Source organism: Sylvia atricapilla, chromosome 4, assembly GCF_009819655.1.
Source record: "Sylvia atricapilla isolate bSylAtr1 chromosome 4, bSylAtr1.pri, whole genome shotgun sequence".
NCBI classification, from domain to species: domain Eukaryota; kingdom Metazoa; phylum Chordata; class Aves; order Passeriformes; family Sylviidae; genus Sylvia; species Sylvia atricapilla.
In genome coordinates, this window is record NC_089143.1 from 19,962,439 (window position 1) to 19,976,978 (window position 14,540).

Sequence of the window (14,540 nt, forward strand, 5' to 3'; positions counted from 1 at the left end):
GGTTATGCTGACTAGAGGAACTATCTCCAAAGAATTGCTGCAACTGAAATTTCTACTGCTATCTTTCTGTAGTGATATGAGACTTTCATACCTCTGTTAGTTCCACATTTAATTAATCTAAATCTTTCTAATACTTAATACAGTAAGCATAGAAAAGCAGTAAATGGGGCAGATAAAGAATGAAATGGTTTAATCTCCTTAATTAAAAAAATGCAGAATATTCAGGTACAGATATCATTCCTAATCGCTGCGAGTTGGGTGAGCCACACAGAACCAAGAAAATGTATCTAAGCTATAAATGAAGGTGTAGATCAGCTAGAGTTGGTTTTGGTTTTTTCTTTCCTGGTTTTAAATGCAGCTTCACATCATAATTAGGAGGATGAAATTCCTGCCAGCCGAGTCTATAGTTTGGACAGATTAAAGGGAAAAGGTATGAGAAATGATAATTGCTTTGTGCTCATCAGACTTCTCTTGAAAATCTGACAGGATAATTACAAAATACCTGCTTTGCAGAATGTCTAGGCAAAATTTTGAAGAGCTATTTAAAGTTGTTCATTTACAGTCTATCTGAAAAGTTTTTTGCTCTTTTTGAAGTAGTTCATTGCCATTCAGATGTGTGGTGCATGTTTAAATATAGACCTTATTCTCATGTGCACGCCTGGCTGCATTCCACTGCCCACCCCCAAAGAAAATTGCCCATAATTTTTTGCATTACCCCACGTACTTCACCCACGTACTCACCCTTAACTTTCAGCAGAACATTATTTCACCTAATGGAAACTAACCTTGTTGCTTCCAACAGTCTGAATCATAGTCGTGGATAAAATAATTGAGAGAGAAATGTTCCAGTGGACTATACATAAAAATTCATTTTGACTGACAGTAAAAAGTTTTTCTACTTTCAGCATGCTTTCGTGTCTCCTAACATGTCTTTTCTGCACCTGATTTTGAAACTTGAAAATGAAATTCACTAATTTGCCAATTTTCAAAGAATATTCTAAGAATAGGTCCTCAAAGCCTACAATTTTGTGAGAGTTAAAAGACCCTGAAAGCCTTTCTGCTGAAGTTCACCATAGAGGTCAGTTGGATCACAGGGCCACAGGTATCTGCAGAAAGGCAACAGAACTGCTCTAGGCACCCCTAAGGTAGGGGTAGAGTCATCCAGTATCATTGTTATGTACAGTTGAACAGGGATGACCAATCTCACAGCTACAAGAGCTGGATTTTCACGTATGAACATCGCGTTAGCAATATTTCATGACCTGCTGCCTTGTCAGATCACACAGAACTGCTGACCATCACATTCAGGGGGTTCAGTGCTTTCCAGAACTGTCAGCAGTTGCACACCAGCTACGTAGTTATTGCATCCACATGGTAAACCTCTGTCTGTTTTATGCTCACCTCTCAGGAAGAGGTAATTTCAATTTACAGTAGGTTTTTTAAATTCTCATCCTGATTCTTGGATTCCTTCAGATATGACCAATGAGTAGCCTGCAGCCAGGCCAGCTGGTTCTGGCAATCAGGGCAGGCTTTGAGTAACCACCTCTCCCAGGGAGGCCAGCACTGTTGTGACACCACATGTACACACCTCTCTTGTGACAGGGACACCTGGATTTTGGATATGCAGACCCCAGAAAGGATGAAACCTTGCTATAGGTATCTGTCATCAACTAACCAGTGTATTTGCACAATTTCCCAAAGTCATGCTCTGAGTCCATAGCTATAACAATAGTTATTGTAATATTTAAGGCTTATGGTTTGTATCTTTATATAAAGTTAAAAGAATTAATTAAGTGCTGGATATACAATTAATTCTATATCATGTTCCTTGGTAGATTTAACTACATGTTTTACAAGAAATGCACACTTAAGATTGTTCGAGCATTTTTTTAATATAGTCCTGATTTCTGTCTCTTGTTTCTTTTTCTTTGAACAGTTTATGAAGAACCAGAAGACCCCAGTAACAGATCATTTTTTTCAGAAATTATCTCTTCAGTGTCAGATGTCAAATTCAGTCACAGTGGTAGATACATGCTTACAAGAGATTACCTCACTGTCAAGGTTTGGGATCTGAACATGGAAACAAAGCCTGTAGAAACGTACCAGGTAGGAATCTCCTATGTCTTAAAATGCAAACATTATAAAAGGATCTCAGTGTTCAAAAACTGGATGTTTCTGTAAACTTCTCATAACCTTATCTGGGAAGCAGCAAGCTAAGAGAATTAATCAAGGTGGTTAAAATCCTCACAGTGGCATCCTTATACCAGGAAAAGGGCAATTGCAGCATTAGTAAGGAAGTATGAAGCCTCGGAGTCAAGGTAGCACTCCCTGTGGATTGAGATCTTGAAAGAAATGATTATTCTAACAAGAGAAATCATCTCTTCACTTTGGCATCTTCTTTCAAATGATGTATTTTACTACTAACATTTAAAAGGAACTGAGAAAAAGATTTTGTGTGAGGCTTAGCACTCTGGTCCTGGTGGGACTGCTGAGAGTTTACACTTTTGGCATTTCAGAACTACTTTTTACAACTTGATCTGTGTGTTTCTCCCTTGTGCCTAGTTCCCGAAGTGCTCCATGTTAAACCCTGGCATCACCACTGACACAGCAGCTCACAAATGCCAGACACATCTGGTTGCCTGAATTCATTGAGATATTATCCAGACAAAATGCCAGTGGCTCCAGCCAGCACTAAGTTTGTACTCTGACATCTGTTATGCTTGGCAATAAAGGGCTGAGCTTACATTTTTTGACTCTGGCTTGAAGAAGGAAAATATGTCTGTGACACAGGAACTGCTTGTTATGAAAATGCAGTAAGAAAAAAACCTGTTAATTTACATTAAAAAGTGTATGTAAAGTAGGAAAAATGCCATTCATCTGACTTGTGCTGCTTACTGAGAGACAATCCTGTGACATTGCTGGATCTGTCCCTTCTTTTCTGTGTCTAAATAATGGCAGGTGGGGTACAGTAGTTCATCATAACTATAATTAAGATTGGTTTTAAAAAGCATGATGAGAATTTGGTAGCATTTCTTGTCAAAACAAACAAAAAATTTCCAGTATTTTTTAGCTAGCATTTAGTAGACAGAGTGGGCCCTAGCTTTTTTCAATGCATCCATTACATTCTGGTGGATAGTGTTCACTGCTCAATGTGCTAATATTAGAAAGTCTGAGCCTGTTTACCTTTAGGACTACAGAATTGGGTTTGCTCTTAAAATGGCAGTGCTTTAAATGCTGCAGGCGTTAGAAATGTTGATATGCTGTGAAAATGGAGTGGGAGGGTAAGGGCAAGACTCTGTTTTATGTAACAAAATAGAACCTCGGATTTTGGGAACTTAGGTAATATATTACTTTATACCTGTGCTAATTTAGTAGGCAGCCTTGTCCCTGAGGAGGAATAGCTGGTTAAGCCAACTTGTTTGTCTTGATTTTGACACCTGCTTTTATTTCTTCATGTAGGCAGCTGTAAAACAAGCTGGCCACTTTTAAATCAGGACACCCAACAGTAGGGCAGATTAAAAAGTCATATTTCTTCATGCTGAGATGGGGAAAAATGCGTACTGATAATTGCAGTCAGAAGTTTATAGGAAAAAAACCCCAAGACCCACAACAGCAAAACTCCTTATATAATATTTTAAAAATATAGCAAAATATAGCAGTGTTCTTAAATCTTTGGATTGCCTTTCATTTTCAAGTATTTATCCAGTGCCTTGTAAAGAATATACAGATGTGTTGCTGGGCACTGCAGTAGACTAAAGAAGAATCTAGAACTAGGAGTCTTGGGAAGCCAATACCACATTCATGTGATCCAACTGCTCTGAGAACCTTTCATGTTTTTAAGCTGCAGAGAGTAGAGAATTCTGTCCTAAGAAAAAGTGGTTTAAATTGCTCCCTTAAATAATTTGTCTCAGAGATATCTCTCTCTTAGAAACTTGAATCTCATATATAAACTTGGCAATTTCTCAAAATATTTTTGGGGGTAGATCATTGGAAGGCAACAAATAAACCTAACATTTTCAGTTATGTATCCACATAATTATGATGATAATACATAGTTAAAAGATTAAAATTCATTAAAAGATTGAATTTCTCATTTCATCCATTGCATGGTAGGCACTTATATATTTGCCTAGCTGCAATAGTGAGGGTCACAACAGGCGATTTCACACTGAGTTGTAATAAAGAGCAGAGTCTATAACTGTACTGCTTCATTATCAGCTTACAATTTTAATATTAAAAACCTGATGAACAAAAATGAATTCCTCACACAGGTTCTTTTTCATGTCAGTGATGTGGCTCAAAGAATGCTATTGCACAGAGCAGCTGTTGCAGCCCTGCTGAACACCTTATCTGCTCATGTTGTTTCAACACCATTTTCTCCTGTTTGTTTCACACAAAAGAAAAAAGGGCAGAGTATGGTCACTGGACAGCATTAAAAGAGCAGTGCAGTGGAATGGCCAGTGCTCAAATGTTGCAAGGCAGCCTAACAGGCTACTGTTCTGATGCTGCCAGGTGAATTACCCCAGCAGAGGCCTTAGGGGCAGCAAGGTGAGCACACTCATAGCTGGTAATAGCTTGATCCACTTTAGGCAGGGTCTGTAGCATAGGGATTTGGACCCATGTGTCACTTGCCAGTGCAATTCCTGGCTGTGTCTATTCAGTCCCAATAAAACATGTCTCTGCATAGCTGTGTTGCTGTGTTAGTCTGGAGCACAAAATTGCTAGATAATTCCATGAGGGTCAGACCTAAAACACTGCAGTGAAAAAAAGGCCCTTGGTAATTAGTGAGGAATGAATTTGGTATGCTTTCAAGTACTACTGATATATGGTAAGAACAAGATGTAACAGACAAAGCAAATCTGATATTACCCTTGTTTGGTGGAGGCATATGAATATGCAAACAGTGAAAGTGTTTCTTCCAGTTAGTTTTTCACAGTCTCTCTGAGAGTCTGAATGTGCTCAAATGTGGTAATCAAAAGGTCCACATAAAGAACAAGGTGGTTGTCCAAGGCAGTAGGGTGAGTCTGAGAGTCTTGACTTGTCTTGACAGGTAAGACATCTGAGAGGGGAATTGCAAAATCCTTTTTGACAAAGCTGATAGAAAGGCACAGGTCCAAGCTGTGGACTTGGATGCACTTTGCAAAGAGTGTGTACATGACAGTGGTCATGACAGATGGCTGCTGGAAATGGTAACAAGAGAAAGACCTAGAAATGACATTTAGGGAGGCAAATGTGATCTACTTCCTTCAGCCTTACCCAACCTTTCTAATTCTTCCAAGTGTTGGGAGCTCACAAACATGACGAAGGAAAGAATTCCAGTTCTGTAACAAATTACACTGCTAACATAAAAAGGTTTTAAGAAAAGAGAGAGGGAACGGATTTAATTACAGAGGGTGTAGAAAACTGCATCAATAGTAAAAGTGTCCTGACCTATTGCTTATTGTGATGGTAAATGCATTTAATTGTTGAATGTTCTATCTGCCATTTACCAATTAATTGCTGCATAAAACATTATCTGTAATGAACAGTTCCATGTTTATTTATTAATGAAAATTGATCCATAACGAAAATTTATAATAATTAATAATCTTACATTACAAGTATTTTTTGGATACTGTGCAATCTGACTATCAAAAATGGGACAGTTTAAAGAAAATCCAAGTGGAAGGTCGTTGTCTCTCATCTGGTCTTGTTAGAAGTTGTTTTACTAGAAGAAATGTTTGTGCCATCAGGGCAGAGGAGGATGCTGAGCACCCATGAGCAGGAGCAATTTTACTGAAGTTGCAAGAACCTGTAACCTTTGGATGGCAGAGCTAAATGACACCCCTGGGCCATTGGATTGGTGTTTCTCCAGGAGGTCACCTACACATCATTTTACAGTTTGTACAGTAGCTAGAAGAAAATATCAGGAGTGGAAGTGCATTAGTGAATTTATCTAGGCAGGGATTATTTACCTTATTATTTCCGTGTGGAATAAACCAAATCATCCAGAAGAAGAAGTAATCAAATTAAACAAAAGACTGAAACAGTTTGCATGAGATCTCTTTATGATAATCCTTGTTCAGCAGAGATGAGTGGCCTAGAGGACTGAGGTCTTCTGCTGAGTAGTCCCACTTTTCTAGTTAGTAAGTGAGAATTTGGAATGTTGTTTTTAATTCTCAGCCAAATAGGAGAAATCCTTGGGCTAAATTAGTGTTCTTATTTGCAGCCTGTGCAACTACAACTTTGTGCTGTATTTGGCTTCTAAAATGCCTTACAAAAATAAATGTAATACCGTAAAGGTTCTTTTAATAGAGCCAAGTTCTTTCTGCCATAAGTGAGAGTCCACTTATCTTGGAATATGGCTTTTTTTTTTACTCTTTAAATTAGATTTCTTGCACATTAATTGGCCCATCTAGAGTATCAGCTGGTGAAATGTCTCTGGGAATTAGGCTAGCACTGAGAAAATCACCCAAGCAGGAAACAAATATGTTGAAGAGGGCTGGTCTGCCGCCTGCTGAGGGAAGCCTGTTTTGTGCCTTCCTGCAACAGTAATCTGTACCACCTGGTTAATTGGGCTGTGGAAAAGTACAGTTAACTTCTTTGGTGTTTAAACATGGTATCTTCTGCAGAGTTACCAATCTATGCAGCATATTTTGAAAGTGAATGTGGGAGATAATGAAGAAAATGAAGGGCTGGTTGTGGAGTCTTATATTTTCTTTGATTTCAAGAATGACAGTTATTTTCTTTAAAACAGGTCCATGATTACCTTAGAAGCAAGTTATGTTCCCTCTATGAAAACGACTGCATCTTTGACAAGTTTGAATGTGCATGGAATGGATCAGACAGGTAATCAAGGCATCCTTATGTTCATCACTGTCCTCATGTAGCAGAAGACCTCCCATATGATGGGGAGCCAACTGAAAGTAGTTACACATGGTTATTTTCCACATCGATGTATGGAATCACATGCCAGTGACTGGGTTGTTAGAAGATGTTTGGATGGTTGTGCAGTTGTGTCCTGACTGCTGTAGACATGATGTATGCCTTAATAACCTCAGCTTGTGCCTCAGGGGAAAAACCCTTCAAATTATGTCCATTTTCACCCAAATCATAAATAGGCTGCAAAAGCTAAAAAAAAAAAAGATGCCAACTGACACAATTCCACCAACACATGAAGGAAACTTACCTGATCCTGTATTTGCACATGAGCTGTCTCAGAAATTCAGTTCACTTACTGGAAATGGATGTGAGGAAAGACCATCACAGGCACCCACTGATTCTCTGCAAACTGCTGCCAAATGACACTTCTGATACCTCCCTCCATCAGAGCAGTCCCTTTCCCTATGCACTGATGGAGAAGTTCTTGCTTTTATCTTAGACATAATATCTTGTTGAACATTTTAATGAGAAATACTGGCACAAGGCAGAGTGTGAGCAAGGATGGAGCGGGCTAACACCCTAATGCTGGCAAATGGTGGCAGTACTTTGTGGAGTAGGAATGTGGCACAGGAATAGCTGAGCAGCCAAGAGGACTGGGTTAATAAAAATGGATAAAATCCAAGAGTATAATGCAAGGTGAAGATTTTAGTTAATAAAAGAGCACAAACCTTCATCTTATCAGTTGGAAACAACTCCCAGGGACATTCATATGCTAGGTGACTTTGGAAGGGATTAGCAGTCTACCAAATGCATGTGAAAGAGAGCACAGTCACCTATAATGAGTGACATGAAGTGACTCCTGGTTCAGCAGAGTTAGGAGCCAAGAGACAGAAGTTTGGCGCTGAGCCTAGAACCTCTCCTTAAGCTCAGCCTCTCATTTGGGAAAACAGTCTGTCTCATTGTATTGAAGCAGGTCTACCCACCCTGGAGTGGGCAAGGACTGTGAAACAGGCAGTCTGAGACATCTGTGAAAGACAAATATGATCCTTGAATGGGCAAGACTGGGCTGTCCAGCAGAGAAGGGAGTAGTGGTGACATTATATTTGGCACTTATTCAAAAGACCTTTGAACTGCATTTGCACATTTCCTGTCCCTCATCTCCAAGGTGGATGAGCTAATCAAGCAGATGGACAGCTGCTCTAAAGAAGAGAGGCCAGGACTTTGGTTTTCATCAGCTTAGCGAAAGAGAAGCCAAGATTTTAATTGCCTGTAGTAAGTATACTAAGGAGATATACATAGGGAAGAAGAGAATCTAGCTAAAATAAATGTAAGTGATAGTGACACAACAGCAAACGGGTGTTGAGAATCAAGAGGTAGTTATAACCTGGAAATTAGAGATGGTTCATACCTGTCCAAAGAGCGACAAGCTGTCTTCCCATCCTGAGTGGTGGAGATACAGGAAACCCAGCTGTTCTGATGGTGGTGCTCAGGAAATTTGTGAAAGAAGTTATATGCAACATTGGTTAAAATGACGAGTCTGAACAAATTATGAGTCTGAACTGAAATTACAAGTGCAGAACAAAGTCTTTTCTAGTCCTGTGTTCTACAAATGCAGATCAAGTATTATGCTGTACACTGGGTAAGGGGCACCTTTTCTTTGCTCAGTTCCTCTACCTGCCCAGTGGAAAGATTCTGGCTCTGCTAAAAAATGAAACTTTTACCTCATATCATTCATTATGCAAATGAAAATACTTATATATTCCATTATCTCTGTTGCCTGCATGCCAGAGTGATGTGTTTTTTGACAAGAATTAACTCAGCATTGAGTATCCCCTGTGATACCAACTGCTGGCCAGCTAAAATTACATAGATGGACCACACTGGGCAAAATACTTCCCAGATTGCTGTCATTGCAACTTGGGCACCAGCTGTTGTGGCTTTGGTACGGCCAAAGCTTGGGAATGACTGACAGAAAGTTTGGTGGAAGGTCCAGGTTTGGGGGCTTTCTCTGAAACTCCCAAACCAATGCATGAACGGTTGTTTTAGCAGAGGGTTTTCTCAGTGTGCTTATGTCTTGAGTTTGGCCCTCCCAGAAATACAAAATTCAAAGCATTTATTGGAAAACAGATAGTGCTGATTCCTCCCAAAGTCTGGCACAGAAGAATAGTGCATTCGAATCATGTAGATATGGGGAAACTTTAAAAAGTATCCAGGACTTTTCTGGTATTTTCAAACTGTTTTGCTTATCCTGGATGGGAATTCCTAGTGTATTTTACATGATGGGCAGCCACTTACTCCCAGGCCTAGAGTCTCTCTCCTCTGGCCAGATGAAGTGCTGCTGTCCTCATTAATGTGGCAAGACCACTCTCTGGATAGTTGCCTGGTAGTAATGGAATTCTTGTTCAATATCAGGGTTTAAAGTGAGTGTAATATTTTCATTCCTACTTGACAGATCAGAAAGATCAATGCAGGGAGTAATTATTAAGTGGGAACATTAGATTGTGAGGGCTTCATTTATTGTACTGCCCAGACACTGAGGCGTTATTAGTCATGCACAATTACTAAACCCGTCACTAAACACAATGTGCTGCTCTTGATTGTAAGAAACTCTCGAGTAGAGGAGCTGGAAATACTTGACAAAAGAAGAGGGCTCTCTTTAATTTAGTTATTTCTTTTTGGGAGTCAAATGTATGAGAACTGATGCTTATCTTTTGATTCACTCCTCTGAACACCTTGCTTTATGAATATGACAAGCATTGCTATACATTACCAGAATTTTTTTTTTTGGAGGGATGTAATTTAAATAAAATTTAGGTACCAGTACCTCTTAAAAAACAGTTCATTTGAACAGTAAGGTCACCTAATTTGAGTTTTTCTGTATGCAGTTTTTTAAAAAAGGACTATTCCTTTTTTAAAGGTAAAAATTGCATAGTGACAATTATACTCCAAAGAGATGCTGCAGTACTTAGATTATTAATCCATCTGCATAACAGTAATAACTGCAGTTCTAAACATATTGTTTTTATCTTTCACAGACTTCAAGGCTATAACAACAATTTGTAGTGACAGGGTTGATCAGTTAAAAATGGAAGTATGTTTATTATTTAGGTGAAAATTCTTTTTATTAAGTTTTGTCTTTACTAAGAAGTTAATCTATGCTATGATAGAACCTGATGGTGAGGCTGTTCACAAAAATAATCAACATACGTGAGCTCTGATTAGAACGTGATTGATGCTCAGTTACTCCAATGAACAGGAACTAATACAATCAGACAGAGCCGATCTCATTTGCTGAAGGGCACATTAATCACTATGTGCTTTGGCAACAGTGGTCAGGGGAGGGAGCCAAGCAGGGGTCTCACACTAATTCATCCAGATGAGCATGCATTATCTGTAGTTGAGTGTATTACACAAAAATCATGCTATCTTTATTGTATATACATCATTACATGACTATATAGAATAGGTGAGTTCTAGTTGTACAGCAATTTAATTTAGCTCTTCCGTTCACATCCAAAGTCAAGTCTTTTCATAATGACCTGGAGGACACTGTTTTCTTCCCACTGTCAACAGCTTTCAGTTTTATCTTGAAAAATAAGCACTTTTGTAGCTTTTTGTGAGGTAAAGAAGCCAGAAAAAAACCCAAACAAAACCTAATTCTACATAATGGCAAGTGAATACCTTAGTTAACTATTTTTATTTTTTTTTTAAGATTTCAAATGAATGGGTGTATGGGACCCCTGCCAGGGAGACTTCTAAATACCATCATGATAAGTGATATGCTGCAAGCAGATGAGTGAAGTCACATACAACTGTTCAGTCAGCCCTTTCCCAGTGATCTGTCATTCATCCCCCTGAATATCCTTCAGCCTTCACTCTAATCGGGAGGAGTTGGCAGATCCCATTGGATGAGATGTTAGGAGTCTATTCCTGTCTGGCAGCACACTCCATGCTGGCATTCTAGAAGACATCATTTTGTTCTCAAAGCTTGGCATGTCAAATATTAGCCTGGAAGTACTTGGGGATCCCTTGCTCTTATTCTCAGTCTTATGCCAGCCAGCTGTAACAGGGTGCCACAACTCTGAATCCCACATCTCAGGTTTTTCTAGCATCCTCCTCCCCAGGTTTAAATAAATTCCTTCTTTGTGATGGGCAGCCAGTGCATGCAGCCCATACAGCACAGTGCATTTACACAGCACAGCATACAGGAACATTTCCCAGTGTTTCAGGAGTTCCTCATTGCTTGCAACAATGCTTCCTCCTTTCCTTTTGCTGTAATAAATCTCACTTTTTATTCCTATGGAAAATGTTGTTTAGGAGGTTTTCTGGAATCAATCCTTTCTTTCGTTGGGTCAGCTTGTCACGAAACCAGATCTGGTGGACCTTACACGTTAATCCTAGGAGGCTGCAGATGTTCTCTTCTGCACTGGTACACATGGCAATGAAATACTGAAAATTTAGGGGCTCAAAATATAATTGGGAGACAGTTTCAGGTCAAAGAAAAGGTCCCTTTTCATGCTGGGTGCCTGAGGGACATCTTTGCTGAGATTTGCAAGTGTGGGGGTAGGCTCTGGTGGAAGCTGCCCTCTGAGTCTCCTCCTCTCACACCTGCAAAATCCAAGTCCTGCCTCTTGCCCCAGGGAATGATGTTCTGCTGCCACATCTGCACTGAGGGGCAGGGCTGCTGGGCTGGTTTAGTTTTTCTACCACTCTTAAGCAGGGTGTGTGCAGGTCCTTGAAGCACTGCCCAGCCCCACTCTCAGTCCTGTCACACCATCCCATGGCTTCCATGGTCTCGTGAGCAACAGTGAAAGAGGGGAACCATGAAATAAGCTGAATTTCTCCAGACAGTAGAAGTCTACTGGTGAATAAAAACTACTCTGCATCTGGGAAGACTAATTTGGGTCAGAGTTAGCCCAAAAATTATCAAAGAGTTAAAAAAACCCTGCAAAAACCCCAAAACAAACAAAAAATCCTAAACAAGAAAAAACCCACAAAGCAATGTGGAGCAAGTAATGGTTTGGTTTTTAAGCAAGCCTTAAATCCAGTTGATACCCCAAATCTTCAGGGCAATCCCTGACATCCAGCAATGCAGCTGAATGGAGTGATTTTGTTGAAGGCTGTTATGTGCAAGGATGGCTGCAATATGGATAACATTTAAGAGGTTGGCTGGAAGTATGGGAATAACAAATCTGAGAAATACTGAGATATGCCGGTTCTTAGTGACTGACAAGTTTGATGAAATCTCATTGCCTGAAAAATATTGTGGAATATCTCATTGCAGGTTAGTGAAATGGTGAAAATCCTATTCAGATACCTTTGAAGTTGGTGAAGTAGAGAATTTATTGACCATCCAAAAGAAGCAGAACTTTTTAGTGGGGAAAATCTCATACTGAAGCATTTAATTTAAGAAAGTCACTACCAAAACCAAAATATCAAGACTCAGATGCTTAAAAATATTAAGATAATTGAAGATGTTGAAGCCATCAGTAGTTGAGAGGTTGCTTCTCTAGACCCTAAAACTGTGGCCCAAAATTAAACATCAGTGATATAATGCTGGTGTATTTAATAAAATCATTACATATAGGTAAACATCTGCTCCTTTTGAGTATTACTGTTACAGTGCAAAGAGAAAGAACTTTTCTTTTTCCTCAAATCCTTTATTTCAGACAATTTTACAGATTGAAAATTTACTTTAAGAAAAAAACAACCCTATCTGAATTATTGCTGGCTACCAGATCAATGTGGTGCAGGTAGAAGAAACCTGAACTGAATGGGAGGTGTACAGTTAATGTTCTGCTGTTTAGCTCTCCTGCCCAAATGAGCTTTGGTTCTTGGGGGTTTGCTGTTTCCTCAGCTTTCAGCCCAAAGAAGGCAGGGATGCAAGACAAAACACCTGGGGAGCCAAACAAGTTGTCTTCAAGACTGGAGGGTAGGGGGAGATAACCAGGGAAGGGTGAGCAATGAGACTTACAGAAGTAAAACAAAGATTTGAAAGGGGTGGGGAAAGGAAGAGAGAAGCAGATAAGGTGTTTTTGGGTTTTTTTAAGTTGTAGAGCAGGATAGATGGAAATGAAAGAAGAGGGGAGAATGAAGAGAAGGAGAAAGGGAAACCTATCTGGAAAATGTGGTACAGGCAGAATCAGAATCAGAGGTGAAGAAAAAAAGAACAGAATGGCGACTAGGGAGGGAGTGAAAAGTCAATAAAAGTAAGGATTGCTCTGCACTGGTGTTTTCCCTTTCCCCTTTTAACTTCTGTAAAAATATATTTGTTATTCTTGGTAAAAAAAAAAAAAAAAAGAAGGAGGGGTAAAGACTGGGCCTCAGTGACCCCACGTGAAGACTGAAGTTTGGCAGTGAGATACTTCAGATGGCATCATTGATAAGCAAGTATGCCCAGTGTCAGTGCAGGCAGGACGAATCTGTAGCATTTTGTGTTGTCACTCCAAACACACATACCTGAAGAATAGCCAGGACCTTGCTTGGAGCAGATAAAACAGAGGGAGCAGAGAATACTCCTGGTGCTCTGCAGAGCAGCCTCATGCAGAGAGGAAAACATTCCCTGTCTGGGACAGCACAGGAGGGTTAACGTGGGGTTGTGTGAATGCTTTCAGGGCCCTGCAGGTGTGGGGTGTTGTCTCTCCTTCCAGAGCACTGGCTGGGCTGCAGAGGGTGAAATGTAGGTACTGGTAGTCATGCTGCAGCCACTGGGGTTTTTCCCTGCTTTTTTGTTTGTTTGGTTTGGGGGGGGGTTGTTTGGGAGGAGATGGGGTGTGGTGTTGTTTCCTTTGGGGTTTTTTTTGTTTGTTTGTTTGGGGTTTTTTTGGGTTTTTTGTTTGTTTGTTTGTTTTTGTTTTTGTTTTGTTTTTTTTTTGTTTTTGTAATCATGCTGCTGTAGGTGTGTGTTTTGAGCTGGTGCAGTCAGGCTGCTTTGCTCCAGCCTGAGCTATCAGTACACTGCTCCTCAGGGTGCACTGGAGCGTGTTCTGCGTCCTAAATACCTCTGCAAGGCAGAGATGATGGTTGGTACCTCTGACCTTGTGTAGCACAACGTGTAAACCTGCCTTTTAAAGAAAATTAGAGATGGTTAGACAGAGCTTTTTCTGGGCTGCTGCCTTACACACCTATGAAGTAGTGTGGGCTGTTTTGAATGAGGTACTTTGGTTTCTTGAAACAGCCTCTCCTGCAAGGATGTTGTACAAGCCCTTGCCATAATACTGCTGTGCAGAGCAGTGTCTGGGAATAGACTCTTCCTACAGAACAGACTCTTCCTACATTGAGCTACAATTTATATTCTACTATTTAAAAAGAATATATTTCTTTACCACATTGACTCCATTGTTGTACACTGTATTTTCCTGAACAGGAAAAAATTGCAGGCTTACATCTAGTTTTCACTCTCTTTTATTACTTTAAGCAGCAGGTAAGGTTATAATCCATCTGTGTTTGTGACCTTGAACAAGAATGGACAGTTTCTCATTTACATAATGCTGTTTTTTACTGAGCCATTAAACTGCAGAAAAATAGGGCCAGCATGAAAAGTAGTCATCTACATATGTTAAAAAAATAACTGCAGTAAATCCGACTGAAGAAAGTAGACTTCTAAAAATATGTGAGAGTTCAAGAAATTAAAAAGCAAATGGACTGTAAAGGCAGTTCTACTGCAAGCAAAACCTTCT

At 39.8% G+C, this 14,540-nt stretch overlaps 1 protein-coding gene across 4 annotated transcripts in view; it reads left to right on the top strand.

Annotated features, from left to right (window-relative positions):
* PPP2R2C (protein phosphatase 2 regulatory subunit Bgamma) overlaps positions 1 to 14,540 on the top strand; it is a 194,018-nt gene that overhangs the window by 174,159 nt on the left and 5,319 nt on the right. For all 4 annotated transcript variants that reach the window (XM_066317228.1, XM_066317229.1, XM_066317231.1 and 1 more), the window contains 2 exons: positions 1,937 to 2,106; positions 6,737 to 6,828. In XM_066317228.1, coding sequence (XP_066173325.1) covers positions 1,937 to 2,106; positions 6,737 to 6,828 — 262 coding nt within the window. The remainder of the gene's footprint in view (positions 1 to 1,936; positions 2,107 to 6,736; positions 6,829 to 14,540) is intronic.